General features: G+C 46.6%; 1 protein-coding gene across 1 annotated transcript in view; it reads right to left on the minus strand.

Annotated features, from left to right (window-relative positions):
• The window catches only part of Nudt3 (nudix hydrolase 3), a 48,122-nt gene extending 32,942 nt beyond the window's left edge, over positions 1-15,180 (minus strand). The window contains exon 1 of the mRNA XM_041634769.1: positions 14,784-15,180. Within this exon, the coding sequence (XP_041490703.1) occupies positions 14,784-14,882 (99 nt within the window). The 5' untranslated portion in view covers positions 14,883-15,180. The remainder of the gene's footprint in view (positions 1-14,783) is intronic.
• Between the last annotated feature and the right edge of the window lie 1,594 nt (positions 15,181-16,774).

The raw sequence follows: 16,774 nt of genomic DNA on the forward strand, positions 1-16,774 counted from the left end.
TGAATTCTGGGGATACAGAACTAAGTCATCACAGCCAACTCTAGAGTAGAACAGGTTAATCAGATTTTTAAAAACATTTTATTTTGTGAATATGGGTATTTTTGCCTACATTTATATTTGTATACTATATGTGTGCCTGATGCCCCTGGAGGCCATAAAAGGACAGGTGTTCTAGGTAGCTGTGAGTTTCCATGTGGGTGCTGGGAACCAAACCCAGATCCTCTGAAAGAGCAACCAGTGCTCTTAACTGTTTGCCATTTCTACAGCCCTGTAAATCAGATTATTTACCTGCGTAACAAGCACAAAGCCATTAAAAGCATGCACAGAATTTAGACTGGAAAAATGTTTATTATATGTACTGAGACATCATAAACATACACATAAATCATTCACGAAGTCAAACGAATCTACTGACTGGGAAAAGGAATGTCCTTCGTACACAATGGAGGACGTTAACTTGGAGACTGAATGGTGGTATGGACCTGATGGAAGAGGGACCACACAATGCCACCAAGGGCTAACCACACGCAAGAAACATTTTAGAAGGCAAGTATGTCACAATCTGGTGGACTCTAAGAGGATATAATCTGAGACCGTAACCCAGGAGCAGAGGCTTCAAGGTCTGCCTGGTCTACATAATGAGTTCTAGGACAGAGCGCTGCATTGTTAGACCCTGTCTCAAAATAAAAAGAGGGGTTAGAGAACACAGCTCAGCAGGGAAGAGCACTGCTGCTCTTACAAAGGACCAGGGTTTGGTTCCCAGCACTCACACTGTGGCTCACAACCGTTTGTAACTATGGTTCCAAAGCATCTGGCACCCTCTTCTGGTCCTCAAGGGTATCAGGTGCACACATGGTACACAGATATACACATAAAATAAAAAATGTTAATAAAAATAATTTGTATAACAGCTGTGAAACATCTTTATAATGGAAAAACGAATAGTAAAGCAGGCTTCAATTCTGTTCTGAGACTTGCCCAAAATAGCCATGCTTCTGACAAGCTAAGCTCCTGCCCACAGCACACATGCACTGGTGCCAAGATTCGTGATCATCTGCTGCTATGGTGACGGCAGCAGAGGCCGCTGCTAGACCTGCATACACCACCAGTTTGTGTATCTGAGTCCATTTTAGAAATATACTTTTGTTCAAGCCTTTCCATTTTACTTATTCAGTTCCTTTTGTGAATTTGCCAAAATGAAATGCATGCCCTGCCTTATGCACCGCAGACAGAGCTGAGCTGCCTTCTTGGTTTCAGCTCCCGTCTTTTGCTGAGGTGGATGGACAAGTCATAGCTAAAGCCCCTTCCAGGCTGACAGAGTTTGAGACTGTCTAAGCTCCATCTGCCCTCCTCCAGAAAGCCCTGTCAAAGTAAATGATACAGCACCAATAAATCTTCCCTTTCGAACACTTCTGCATTGCTGGTGGGAATGCAAGTTGATACAGCCAGCCCCTTTGGATGTCAGTGTGGCAATTTCTCAGAAAATTAGGAAACAACCTTCCTCAAGACCCAGTAATACCACTTTTGGGTATATATCCAAAGGATGCTCAATCGTGCCACAAGGACGTGTGCTCACCTATGTTCATAGCAGCTTTGTTTGTCATAGCCAGAACCTGGAAACAACCTAAATGTCCCTCGACCAAAGAATGGATAAGGAAAATGTGGTACATTTACACAATGGAATATTACAAGCAGAAAAAAATAACGACAGCTTGATTTTTGCAGGAAAATGGATGAAGCTAGGAAACATTATTTTGAGTGAGGTAACCCAGACACAGAAAGACAATTATCATATGTACTCACTCATAGGTGGTTTTTAAACATAAATCAAAGAAAGCCAGCCTACAAACCACAATCCCAGAGAACTTAGACAACAATGAGGACACTAAGAGAGACTTCCATAGATCTAATCTACATGCGAAGTAGAAAGTAGAAAAAGACAGATCTCCTGAGTAAATTGGAAGTATGGGGACCTTGTGGGAGGGTTGAAGGGGGAAGGGGAGAGGCAGGCAGATCTCTGAGTTCCAGATCAGCCTGGTCTACAAAGTGAGTTTCAGGACAGCCAGGACTCTTCACAGAGAAACCCCTGGGGGATGGGGGGTGGTGTGGCTGTGGGGACAGGGACAGGGATGTTTATCACTTCTAGCATCTCTGGCCAACCCTTTGCTCAGAACACCCTTCCCTCACTCTCAGCACACATGGAGCCACTAGGCAAGCAGGAGACAAGTTTTCTTTACCAGCAACTCTGAGACAAATGGGCTCTAAGAACCAGGCCCCGACCTTTGAATTTTTATGGCCTGGCTAGCAGAAGACTTTTTGCCTGAAATGTTACTTTATTACAGTTCTTTATCCACCTCCCCCCCTTCTTTCTTAGACAGGGTTTCTCTGCAGCTTTGGTGCCTGTCCTGGAACTACCTCTTGTAGACCAAGCTGGCCTTGAATTCACAGAGATCCACCTGCCTCTGCCTCCCAAGTGCAGAGATTAAAGGCGTGCACCACCACTGCCCAACATGTTTTTATTTATTTCATTTGTGCTGTCCCAACCATGCACACAGTGTGCACACGAGATACAGCCTGTGTTTGTAGGTCAGAGAACAAATTACTGAATTAGTGCTGTCCTAGGATCCCACTCAGATCATCAGGCTTAGCAGTAGACAGTGTGACTTTACCCACCGAGCCGTCTCCTCTCACCAGACCAAGCATGTTCCTCTTGAGGCTAACCCAATACAACCAAGCTGTCTACACCTGGAACCTCATACTCCCAAAGTTGCCCTGGGCACCCCAACTCATCCTCACAGATCCTTCCGAACCCCTATAAACACCCCTGCCCATTAAATCTGTCTCACACTAGCCTGTTCTTGCAAACAAACACAGTCCACAGTTTACACTTCAAAAACTCTTCTACTTAAATGTTTTGGGTTTTTTGCTTGTTTTGTTGTTTAGTTTTTCGAGACAGGGTTTCTCTGCAGCTCTGGAGACCAGGCTAGCCTCAAACTCACAGAGCTCTACCTGCCTCTGCCTCCTAAATACTGGGATTAAAGGTGTGCGTCACCACCCCTGGTTTAAAGAGTCTTTCTAGATAGCACTATATAATTTCCCATCACAAGAAATAATGACTTTTTGAGAGAAAGTTTGTAGTGCCTGACAGAAATCTCAAGTCAGCATCTTAGGAATGGTTTCTGACCTACAGGCTGACCTTCATCTCAGATCCACCTGCCACTGCTGGGATTAAAGGCGTGTACCACCATGCCCAGCTGAGAGATAAAGTCGTTATACCTAGAACCTTTCTGAACTATTTTCTTAACTTACTATCTGAATTAAATCTGAATGTTTCATCTTCTTATGTTTTAGTCTGGTTTTTGCTTTCTGAGACAGGGTCTAATATGGATAGCCTAGGGTAGGTCGGAATCCCTGATCCTCCTACTTCTACCTCCCAAGTGCCTGCATACACGCACCATCTCACCCACTTCATCTTGCTATTGAAGGCAAACTATATATACTACAAAACCTCTGGGAAAGAAACCAATGCCAACCACTGTAGCACATACACAAGCCCTGAGCCAGGTTTGGTCCCCTCAAGTTAATGGCGGCTGAATGAATCCAGCAACTGAGTCATCTCGGCAAAGCAGCAGCAAATGAAAGCATTTAATAGCCACATACACTTGACAGGGTGAGCACCATAGCCAGAGTTCATATTAAGTCACACAAAAAGCATGTCATAAAAACTAACTGCTTCTTGGGGCTGGAAAATAGTTCAGTGGATAATGGGATTTGCTACCAACAAGGCTGACAACCTGAGTTCAAGCCCTAGGATCCACATCATGGAAGGAGAGCCATGGTTGGAGGCTGCTTATTCGTTTCCCAGCTGCCCAGACTACCGAAATAATCACACAGAAACTATATTACTTGCAATACTGTTTGGCCTAAGTATTGTTAGCTTAAGTGTATTTTCGGCTAATTCATATCTTAAATTAATCTATGCATTACCATGAGGTTGTGGCCTACTAGCAAAGTTTCGGTGGGTTGCCATCTGTCCCAAGTGGTTACATGGCTTCTCCTGACTCCACCTTTTTTTTTTCAGCATTCAGTTTAGTTTTCCCCATCTACCTCTGTTCTGCCCTGCTATAGGTCCAAAGCAGTTTCTTTATTAACCAGTGCTACTCACAGCATACAGAGGGGAATCCCACATCAGAGAGCTGACTCCTAAAAGTTGTTCTGACGTGCATGCATATGCCCCCACCCAAAAACCCCAAACATAATATATATAGGGGCTGGAGAAATGGCTCAACAGTTAAGAGCACTGGCTGCTCTTCCAGAGTCCTGAGTTCAATTCCCAGCAACCACATGCTGGCTCACAATCATCTATAATGAGATCTGGCCCCTATTCTGGCCAGCAAGCATACATCATACATGCAGACAGAACAACATATATATATATATATATATATATATATATATATATATCTTTTTTTAAAAAAGGGCAATATAGATATTTTAAAAATTTTTTTGCCAGGTGGTAGTGGTGTGTGCCTTTAATCCCAGCACTTACGTGGCAGGAGCAGGTGGATCTCTGAGCTCCAGGCCAGCCTGGTCTACACAGAGAAACAAAGAAGAAAGAAAGATCTTCTCTGTGTGTGCACGTGCACCACCACAGGCAGGTGCCCGTGAAGGCTGGGAAAGGTGTCGGAGTCCCTGGGACTGAATGTTACATAAAGGCAGTTGTGAGCCTGTGTGGGTGCTGGAAACGAAGCCTGAGATCTCTGTAAGGACAGCAAAAGCTGTCGGGCGGTGGTGGCGCTCGCCTTTAATCCCAGCACTCGGGAGGCAGAGGCAGGCGGATCTCTGTGAGTTCGAGACCAGCCTGGTCTACAAGAGCTAGTTCCAGGACAGGCTCCAAAAACACAGAGAAACCATGTCTCGAAAAAACAAAAAAAAAAAAAAAAAGAACAGCAAAAGCTCTCAGTAACTAAGCTATCTCTCCAGCCCAAGAAAAACTATGTTTAAGCAAACAAAATAAAACGGGGCTGGGGAGATTTGAGGGGGATCTGAGTTTAGTTCTCAGCTCCCATATGGTGATGCACAAGCATCCCTGGTTCCAGTTCCAAGGAATGGCACCCTCCTCAGAATTCTGTAGTGTATACAGACATGCAGGCAAAACAATCACACAATTAAATAAAAAAGCAGGTGAGGAGGGTACCCAGCACCAATCTCCAGCCTCCATACTCACATGAGCAACAACCTTGACCTCAAAAAGAAGAAAGAAGGCCTGGCAGTGAGCACCTGTGATCCCAACTCTTAGGAGAGCAGCAGGAAGCTGACGAGTTCACAGATGTGAGATCAGCATACATGTCAGACCCTGTCTAATAAGGAGGTAGGAAGAGAGAGGGAAGAGAATGATGACCATAGGAAAAAAAAATCTGACAATATCTTATCAACTTTAGTTTCCTTATTAACTTCAGAATAACTTCAGGTTCCAAATTTGACATACACCCGGGTAGTGATGGTGCAGGCAGGAGGACCTCTGTGAGTTTGAGGTCAGTCTAGTCTACAGAGCAAGTGTGCCAGGACTACATAGAGAAACCCTGTCTCAAAAAACAAAACAAAACAAACAAACAAAAAAAAAACCCCACAAATTTGACATACATTGTTGGCTCTGAACCACTATCAGGTAACTAAACATTACTGACTCCATGATTTCAGTTTATGTAACTCTATTTATATACTGGCAAAAAAGGTTCCAGGACAGAGCTGGAACAAAATATTACTAAGAAGAATCTGGATACACTAGGCAATAGTAGCACACACCTTTAATCCCTGTACTTTAAGGGATTAAAGTACTTTAAGCAGAGGCAGGTGGATCTCTGAGTTTGAGGCTAACCTGGTCTACTGACCAAGTTCCAGGACAGCCAGGGCTACACAGAGAAACCCTGTCTCAAAAACAAAACAAAACAACCAAAAAAAGATTCTAGGATGTCAGCAGAAAGAAAATGCTCTGGCCTCGGGTACTACACCACTAGGCTTGGGGTCTAGCAACACAGATCCCCACACAGATCCTTCCTGATGCTACACTTCAATGTCTAAAGAAATCCTGTATGTTCTTCCAGAAGATTATCGTGCCTGAAATTCCAGCACCCTGGAGGCTGAGGCAGAGGATTGACAGGTGCAAGGTCAGCCTAGGCTCTGTGAGTTTGAGGACAGGTGAGGTTACAGAGCAAGGTACTGTCTCAAAACCTCCCTCCAGGGACTAGAGAGATGGCTGAGCAGTTTCAGGCATGTACTGCTCTTTTAAAAGACCCAAGTTTGATTCCCAACACCCAGGTCAGGCAGCTTACGATGACCTGAAACTCCAGAGGGAGCTGCTGCCTCCTCTATCCTCTGTGAACACCTATACTCACAAACCTGCAGACAAATGTCTAACTAAAAATAACAAAGCAATTTTTTTCTCTACCCCCTCAAAATTTACAATATAAGAAACATAAACTCTACTGGGTTGACACTCAACATTATCAAACACCCTTTCACTAAGAGTCTGGATTTATGGGAAGAAAGGAGATTTCTCAGAACACACTCATTAGTGAGTTCCTACAAATACTAGTATTTTGTGAGTGTTGGTTATTAATTCTTCCATTACACAATAGTGGATGCAGAGACTGACTGCCCAGGGCTCACCCATCCAGTCACAGACTTAACAAACAGCACTCAGCATCTCTCTTTCTAAGTACCCAGGATAGAGAAGCAATTGTTAAAGTAAGTAAATAAATAAAAAGACAATGTGTCTATCCTAAGGAGCAGTTTGCACTCTAGAGTAAGTGGGCAATCACAAATACTCGTTGTATTTCATGGTGCTGTGTGCTGACAAGACAAAAGCAGCACCAGAGCCTGGCAATGACGACAGGCCAGAACTATGCTTTAATATGCTTCTTCTTTTCATTTTTCAAGACAGGGTTTCTCTGTGTAGCCCTGGCTGTCCCAGAACTCACTCGGTAGACCAGGCTCGTCTTGAGCTCACAGAGATCCATCTACCTCTCTGCCTCCCAAATGCTGAGACTAAAGGCATGCGCCACCACCGCCTGGTTTAATATGCTTCATAAAGATGGTCTAATGACTAAGCAAAGGATTAAGCATGAGGAATAAACCTGGCAGGCAACATGGGAGAGAAAGAACACTGAGGCCAGATAACTGGAAAACAGGAACGGCAAAGAGGCAGGAGGAAGAGATGGATGATGGTAGCTCCAGAGCAGGGCCATGGGACTTGCTCTGCAAGGGAAATGATCTGACTCTGGGTTTAGAAGAGTGAGCTGGGGTGGAGAAAGGCACAAGCAGGGAGACCAATCAAGAAGTCATGGCACCATCCAGGAGAGAAGCAAGAGAGGACTAGGCTAGAAAAATATGGCTGCAGTGGGATTCCAGCCAGATTAGAGGAAGAAACAGGAAAAGCCAAGGGTAACCCCGAGGTCTCCAACCTGAGCTACACAGCAAGAAGAAGACTAACAACAGAAAGAGGAGACTTCTTTTCCTCAGTGTACGGAGTCTGATATTGCTACAGGAGAGGCAGGTTTTTGTAGCTGGCTGTTTAGAGGTTTTGAGACTGGAATAAAAATATTTGAAGGTTGGGGGTATATTATAGGTGGAAAAGTGAATGCTTAGCTAGCAGGCATGAGGTCTGAGTCCAATCTCAAACCCACTTCCTCTCTCTCTCTCTCTCTCTCTCTCTCTCACACACACACACACACACACACACACACACACAAGCAGGGCTCTTTAGGCATTTCTATAATCCCAACACTTGAGAGGTTGAAGCAGGAGGATCACAGGTTCCAAAAATAACCTGGTCTACGCAGTTGAAATCCTGTCAAAAAGAAATAAAGAAACAAAGCAGAATCATTCCAGCATCTGAAATTTGAGGTGTCTATCAGGTTCCCAAATGGAACTATGGAGTATATTGCTAGGCATCAGTCCTGATTTCAGGAGAGCTCAGAGCTAAAAATAGGCTTCTGAATGTAATCAGTGTGAAGCCCCAACTACTTAGTAGAGGCGGTCCCAAACTATCCCTCACACACCGCAACCAAGTCAGAAAGCCCAAGGAATCCAGAAGGGCCATGGAAGAGAGATGCCACAGAAGTGTGGCAAAGAAAAAATTCAAAGCAGCTGGGCGGTGGTGGCACACGCCTTAAATCCCAGCAGAGATGGGTGTGTGTGTTATATATATGTGAGTTCAAAGCCAGCCTGGTTTACAGAATGATTTCCAGAATAGTCAGGGCTATTAACACCAAGAAACCCTGTCTCAAAAAGCAAAAACAAAAACAAGCCAGCCTGTTCTACAAGAACTAGTTCCTGGACAGGTTCTAAAGCTGCAGCAAAACCTTGTATCAAAAAACAAAAAACAAAAAAAAAAAAAAAGAAAGAAAGAAAGAAAAAAAGAAAGGAAGGTTAATTCATACAGAAGGGAGGGGAGCTAGGTGTGGTAGATTCAAAATCATGTTCAGCTACAACATTGAGTTCCTGGCCAGCATGAGCTAAACAAACAAACCTGTCTCCAAAAGGACAAAAAAAAAAAAAAAAAAAAAAAAAAGAGCAAGCAACATGAGGACTTCAGATTGGTCACTGGCCCTGAAAGCGTTTAGGACTCTGCCAGAATGAACTTTAGAGAAAATCACCTGCCTGGAGAGTCCAGGAGAGGATGGTAGAGAAGAAGGGACATGATTACTGAGGGAGTTTGCCACAAAGGGGAGAGCTGGACATCTCAGGAGATATGTTACTTTTTTCCCTGGTTTTTAAGAATCATTTTATTTTATTCTACTCATTTATTTATTTATTTTTTGTTTTACAAGACAGGGTTTGTCTATGTAACATATCCTGGAACTCTTTGTAGGCCAGGCTGGCCTCGACTCACAGAAATCCACCTGCTTCTGTCTCTCAAGTGCTGGGACTAAAGGTGTGAGCAACCGCCACCCAGCAAGATTCATTTTATTTTTATGTGTGTGACGTACACCCGCAGAAGCCAGAAGATGGAGCCAGATCCCAGAGCTGGAGTGACAGGAGGCTGTGAGCTGCCTCCTATGGTGCTAAGAATTGAACCCGGGTGGTCTAGAGGAGCAGCCAGTGCTCTCAACTGTTGAGTCATCTCTCCAGCACCTTTACTTTTCTTAACAGAATAGTCTTTTCTCACACACACCTGTGCGGGTGTGTGCAGGTGTGTGTAGATGTGTATGTATGTGAGTGCCTGTGTGCGTGCGCCTGGGGAGTTAGCTTAACTGGTAAAACACTTGCTGGGCCACCATAAGGACCTGAGTTCAATACCCAGAGCCCATGTTTTCTTTAATAGAGAATGTAGTGTTCATGCTTATAATCCAGGCACTGAGGAAGTAGATTCAGGTGGGTCTGGGCCCCACTGGCAGGTCAGCTTAACCTTCATCAGTGGGCTCCAGGCTAGTAAGAGGCCTGCCTTAAAAATATAAGATGGATAACAAATGAGAACGACAGGCTGACCTCTGGCCTCCACAGTGTAGCTACACACATGTACATACACACTGAAGAAAGAAGGTGATAAAACAAGTAGGAGAGTCTTAAAGACAGACCTTCTCGCCTGCACCAGGAAATGGAGAAACAGACAGCTACACACAGAAGATGTGCAACTTGTGATTGACAAATAAAAATCATTTAAAAGCAGGAAGTATGGTTAAGGCAAGGAGTAGTTTTAAAAGTGGTGGTGCACACCTTTAATCCCAGCACTCAGGAGACAGAGGCAGGTGGGTCTCTGTGAGCTCGAGGCCAGCCTGGTCTACAAAGTGAGTTCCAGGACAGCTAGGGCTACACAGAGAAACCCTATCTTGAAAAACCAAAAATAAATAAATTAATTAAGAAAAAAAGGGCAGCTGTTTATGGTGGTTAGTGCCTGTAATCCCAGTACTTGGGGGAGGGGACACTGAACAAGGCAGGAGGAATGAGAGCACAAGACCTTCCAGGCATACGCAGTGAGTTAGAAGCCTCCCTACACAACATATTTGAAACATGAGAAAATAAATAAAAATTCTTGTATGGTGCCCACACCCTGGGATCGAGGGGAAATAGATAAAAGCTGCCACAACTACTTTAGAGAAATGAAAAGCAGAAATACCCCACTCTACCTTAGAAGACTGTACTGCTGGACAACAGCCAAGACGCCCAGAGCCAGGACTCCCCATCATGCTGAGATGTGCTGAAGCCTCTGTCAGGTTACCGCCCAGGGACTGCACCAGTGCTTTCCAGCCTCTCTAGAGCTTGCTGGTAGGTGTGGTCTGCAGTGACGTCCTCTACCAGTCCCTCTGAGGGATTTCAGAGACAAACACTCAGGCCACCAGAGTTTCTATCCACTGAGATCTCCAGAGTCAGTCCACTCCCCATCACCTTGGGGAGCTCAAGGGTCTGAGAAAACACCAACAGGCAAACCTAACACCACACCACAGAAAGCCATTAGGTGGTAACCTGTCTTTCAGGAAACAGACGGGGCTAGGAAGAGCTGCCAGTCATCCCTCAACTCACAAAAGTCAGATAATGGCACCCTTTTGCAATCCTAGCACTCCCAATAGTCAGACAGGGGTGGAGACCAGCTAGCCTGGCCTGCTTAGCAGCAGAGAAAGCCTGCCTCAAAAAACAGGCAGTTATGGCACACACCTTTAATCCCAGCACTCAGGAGACAGAGGCAGGCAGATCTCTGTAAATTCAAGGCCAGCTCTTGTAGACCAGGCTGGCCTCAAACTCACAGAGATCCACCTGCCTCTGTTTCCTGAGTGCTGGGATTAAAGGCGTGCGCCACCACTGCCCGGCTGCAGAACTGGTTCTATAGCTATTGGGAAACCCTGTCTTAAAAACCAAAAAGAAATAAATAAAAAGGCTCACTAATCTGGGCTACTGCAGCCCTTCGGGTGATGGCAGCTGACTCTCAGGCACTGGCACGTTACCTGGTGTGCACTCTGCATGGCTGATCTTTCTCAGAGCAGTGTCCATCACTGTTCATTCTGAGAGATTTCAACTGTTTGAAAAGCCAGGGCCACACTCCTCAGCCCTCCTACTAAGGGTACAGAGCACAAACAAGCCGTCCCCCACGGAGGTTCCAGAAAAGAGGAGTAGAGGAAGAAGAGCAGTCTTTCTGGGACGGCTCTAAGAGAGTCAAAGTCAAATATACAAAGATGAACTGCATTACCCAATCAATTAAAAAAACATAAAAGTATATTGATTTGCTAATCTTTGTGGAGCCAAGATTTCAAGATAAAAACAAAACTGTGGGTTGTGGATGTGACTTACTGATAGAGCACTTGCATAGCCTGCAAGGGGCTGAGTTCAATCCTCAGCACTGAAGGGGGAAAAAACAGAAGAAGAAATAGCTAGTATTTCAGCTGGGTGTGTATTCCCAATACTTAAATGGAGGCGGGAGATTGGGAGTTCAAGGCCAGCCAAAGCTGACTTTGTCTCCTATGCCACCCACATAATGAATGGCCTACTCTTAGGTTTCGCCCCTAAATGGGATAAAAGGTATCTATGCGCAAAATCCTACAGTAGCTGTTCAGCCCTTTCCAGTGGGCCTGTGCACTTAACTAAGCAGTGACTTCCTTCATGAAATGCATCTGCGGTCTTTCTAAAGTCTCTCTCTCTCTCTCTCTCTCTCTCTCTCTCTCTCACACACACACACACACACACACACACACACACACAGAGCGATCCTTCTTCATGGGTGTTTCACCCTGAAAACCTCCACAAAGACAAGAATGACAAAGAATGACAAACCTAAGCAAACACGGACTAAGCACACAATTCACCTCCAGGGAGCCCAGGGCTGGGAACCAGCTTATGAGTATGGTAATCATTCGGGGTACAGCACTGCAATAACAATGTCAGCTATATTAAATACCCGTTTACAGAAATGTTATTCATAAGCAGGGGACTTTTTCCTATTAATTTCAATTTATCAACAAGAAAAACAGCCAGAAGTTTAGAAGAAAACCCACCAGCACAATGCTACTGGGTAGGTTTTTCTAATTCTCCATCCCTTCTGCACCCCCCCCCCCCGCCAGCTCTAAGCTCTCTCCTACCCATCTCTCCCATTACTGTATAGACAATCTCACCTTCAGTGTGTGCTCAATGACTGCACACACTCCGGTTGGATCACTTTCTGCTGCTCTTACTGCTGGGCCTGTGACTACAGCTTCCCAGGGCTGAGTGATTTTGGTCAATTATTTCTTAATGTTATAATCTCTTTCTTCACACCGTATGTATGTTTTTTGACATTGGCTAATTACATTTAAAATCACCGGGGGCTGGAGAGATGACTCAGAGGTTAAGAGCACTGGCTGTTCTTCCAGAGGTCCTGAGTTCGATTCCTACAACCACATGGTGGCTCACAACCATCTATAATGAGATATGGTTCCCTCTTCTGACTTATAGGGATATATGCAGGCAGAATACCGTATATATAATAAATAAATTTTTAAAAAATATCAAGGCAGTGTTTAAAAAAATAAATAAATAAAAATCATTGGGTAGTTGGTAGTGAATTAATCCCAGCACTCTGGGAGGCAGTGACAGGCAGATCTCTGTGAGTTCGAGGCCAGCTTGATCTACAGAGCAAGTTCTAGGACATGCTACAAAGCTACAGAGAAACTCTGTCTCGAAAAACAAAAAGGGGAAAAAAAATCCTCAAGGTCCTGTTTACATTTACATTACTGTTGCACTGTGCAAAAATAATGTTAACAATTCTCTTGATGAAAGCCATTAGTTCCAATTAAAAAAATAAAATTGGGCTGAATGCCCTTTTAAGTGTGAATTTCACTTTCCCCACAATGGTGGCAGCTAACACTTCCAGTCTCTGGCACATCTACTGAGAACATAAAAGCTTCCCTGGAACTAACAAATCACTTCCCTTCCAACACAATTATATAATCTGAGAGTTAAACAGTACCCTAGAGATTACTTTCTCTGAACTAAGAGACTATCAGAAACCCTCTGGGCAGGGACAGATAACCGCTGAGGGCTGCCCCTTAGTGGGCTCTGCGTTGAAAGCCTGTCTGTTTCACTGACCAGAACAAGTCTCTAACCAGCTTGTGCCCATTAACGTTGTTCTTACCAGACTATGACTACGGCACCCACGGAATCAATAATTCAAGATTCACACGATTGTTCTGTTCATTAACCAACCAACATACAAAAAGAAATTCAATAAAGGAAACTCCACCATCAAGCAAATGCTTTAAAGCGTCTCTTAACAGTTTAAAACTTTAAGCTCCTACAAATCAGGTCCTACGCCTGGTCTGACCTATACAAGACCAAGGGTGGCCAAAACACAAACACGCATGCACATCAAAGCTGCTGTCGACCATCATAAAACTTTCAACCAAAAAGTAAAACTCGGTTGTTCCTTTGCTTAGGATCTTAAGTTTCCAGTATTTATCCAAAATACTCACATCTTCAACCTCTAGGGCAATCTTTTTAAAACATAAAGTCTTGCCGCACTCACGTGACTAAATTACACAACCTTCTACTGTAACTGGGGTACAGGCTTAACCACAGCACTGTAGTGCGGCAAGCTATTATGCTAATTAGCTGTCCCTCCGGTAGACAGCCCCCCTCCCAGATCCCATCTGACTTCCCATGTGATAACACAAAGAACAAAGCCTCTTGAAGTTCCTCATGAATGACGGTTTTACTTTACTTAAGAACGGATTCTAAAACCCGCTCAGCATTTAAGACAGGACCCCGCTGACAACGCCTCCCTCGAGGACCTTTGTAATAAACGCAAAGTAACAAAGTATACATTTCCGAACTCTGCTGCTGAAGCCATCCCCAGCAATCCCTCAACAGTACAAAGAACGCTTTCACTGCTTTTCTTCAAGCAGTCATTTAAATTCCCTCCTCCTCCTAAACATCTCCGGACAGGGACTCCTGGCACTCCAGCCGTCTGTTTCATCACGGCTTTTCAAAACTAACGGGTCGAGTTCCCCCATTTCAACACGCTGCCCTGTACTGCAGCCCGGCCACCACAGCCCACCGCTGGCGGCCGGGGTCAAACGCTCAGTTTCACTGTCCTTCATGGTTTCCAAGCTAACTGCCATGACCACCGTGCACACGACAGAAATGTGTTCCCACAGGCATCCGACGAATTCCCGAAGCAGCTATTCTTTGTGGATTTACAAAACATGCGCCTTTTCGGCATTCCCTTCATCACCACAGAAACGGCTTTGTGAAGCTGAGATTTTTTTTTTAAAGTTCCTTAAGCAAAAAGAAACAGACTAAAAATTTTCTATTTTCCGAGCGTATCTTACAGGTTATCCTATAGGGCACAACCGAACTGTCAGGATAAAGATCTTAATAAATACAGCATTTAATGTCTTTGAAAATTTTCGATGCACACAAAAACAATTTTATCCAGTGTTCATTCTCTTCGGGCCCCACCATCCGGCCTCCCAACTCAACGTTGGCCTCAAACGGCTGGCTCTGGCTGGTGCACGGCGCCCAGGATCTTCTGTCCCCGCCAGGGCTCGCCCTCCCGCCCGCCGCCGGCAGCCGCAGCTCCACGGCCAGCCCCAAACCTGCCCCGGCGGCCCTGGGCTCAGCCACAAAGGCCGGCCTGCGCCTCGTGCACGTGTGCCGAGCTGCCAAGCGCGGAGCCGCTCTTCCCGGGTCAGCGCGGCTGCCCGGGGCGGCGGGGAGGAACGGCGGTCGTCACAGAGTACCATCCCCCTGCCTCAGCCCCGCGTCCGGAGCCCTCCGGGCCGCGCCCCGCACTCCCAGACCCCCCGCCCCGGCCTCACCTCCTCCTCGCTCTCGCTGCGGAAGCACAGGCACGCGGCCCTCTTTTTGTAGCCGTCGCCGTCGTAGGTGCGGGTCTGGTTCGACTTGAGCTTCATCATCCTCCGGGCCCTGGTGGGGAGCCGTGCGGGGGCCTCGGAGTCGGGAGAGAGAGAGAGGGAGGGGGAAGGCTGCGGCAGACGGCCACGCGCGCGCGCCCCCGGCTCGGCGGAGGCGGGGAGGAGGGTCTGGGCGTCGGCTACACGGCTCCGCGGCGGGCCAGCCTCATTGCCCCCGGCCCAGGCCCCGCGCCGCACTCACGGCCGCCGTCGCCACCGCCACCGCCCCCTCTACCGCCGCCGCCCCCGACGACGACCGCGCCGCCATTTTGGGCGCGCGGCGTCGGCTGCGTCAGGGCGCGCGGGTCCGCGGGCGCCGTCGCGCGTGCGCAGCTCAGGCGGCTTTCGGGAATCTCGCCCGCCCCTCACTCCCGGCGCAGAGTAGCGTCCACCCCGAAGGCGGCCGGAGCTGGCGAGGCCCGTACTCCGGGGGCGTAGGGCTGTGGAAGCCTGGCGAGTCGTGGCGCTTGGGCACCACCCGAGACCTCGGGTCCGCGGCGTAGCTGGGCAGAAAGCAGAGCCACCCCCTCCCCCGCAAGGTCAGCGGGTGAGTGGCCCAGCCTGACCCAAGGTCGCGCCGCTCAGCTGACCCTAGTGGCTCTGCCTCGCCACAGACCGGCAATCCTGGCTGCAGGGAGATCGGGAGTGGGGCGAGGCTTTTGCTTGCTCTTTGCAGTCTGTCAGTGGCCGTCAGAACGTCTGTGCGTCCTGCAGGCGTTTATGTGTACAAATAAATAAGTAAATAAATAAAAGGCAAAAGGCGTTCAGGGGTGAAGCTTAAGGGCAGACCACTTGACTGGCATGGTTGAGGGCTGGGTTCGACCCGCAGCACTGAAAACGCAAAGCAAATGCAACCTCCTAAGGTAAACAGGAAGAGCTGAAGGAAAAAGAGAAAACGTGTGTGTGTGTACGTACACGTACGTAAATCATGAATCTGGCAGTGAGTATATGTTGGGATGACCCTCTTGGAGGACTTGAAAGTGAGGTTCAGTTTTCCTACACCAAACCCAGCCCCATTACTGTGCACTAAACGTTTGGAAAATACAGCAAGATTTACCATAATAGACTGACAGTGGTGGCACAATCCTTTAATTCCAGCACTCCAGGACAGAGAAGCCCTGTCTCAACAACAAACACACAAAAAAGATTTATCAGGCCGGGCGGTGGTGGCGCACGCCTTTAATCCCAGCACTCGAGAGGCAGAGGCAGGCGGATCTCTGTGAGTTCGAGACCAGAGCTAGTTCCAGGACAGGCTCCAAAGCTGCAGAGAAACCCCGTCTCAAAAAACAAAAAAACAAACAAAAAGATTTATCAGTAAATCCCAAACTATCTGTAGTGTGTGTGTGTGTGTGTGTGTGTGTGTGCCGTGATGCTCGAGTCAAGGTCAGAGGACAACTTGTGTAAATTCTTTCCCAAGTAGGACCTAGAGACTGAATTCAAGTGGTCAGGCCTGGCTGCAAATAGCCTTACTGCGCACCTGGCTGGCCCTTGTTACCTACTTGAATCAGCTTGTATTTAGTGTACTCACTAATAGGCTGGAGTGGCCCAAGAGACGCATCTCTTCAATAAAGGCGCTCACCATGAAGCCTGAGTTAGATCCCTAGACCCACAGTGAGAACCACTGGTCTTCAACTCCACGTGTCCTCTACGGCATGTGTCCACATACATAGTAACCTTATAGACAGGGTTTCTCTGTGTAGCTAGCTATGGCTGTCCTGGAACTCGCTCTGTAGACCAGGTTGGCCTCGAACTCACAGAGTTCTACCTAAATGTTTTTTTTAAAGTAGTCTGTTTAAAAAAATAAGGGCTGGAGAGATGGCTCAGTGGTTAAGAGCATTGCCTGCTCTTCCAAAGGTCCTGAGTTCATTTCCCAGCAACCACATGGTGGCTCACAA

This window comes from Microtus oregoni, unplaced genomic scaffold, assembly GCF_018167655.1.
Source record: "Microtus oregoni isolate MIOR12 unplaced genomic scaffold, Mior012 000046F_ref0000063, whole genome shotgun sequence".
Taxonomy (NCBI): Eukaryota; Metazoa; Chordata; class Mammalia; order Rodentia; family Cricetidae; genus Microtus; species Microtus oregoni.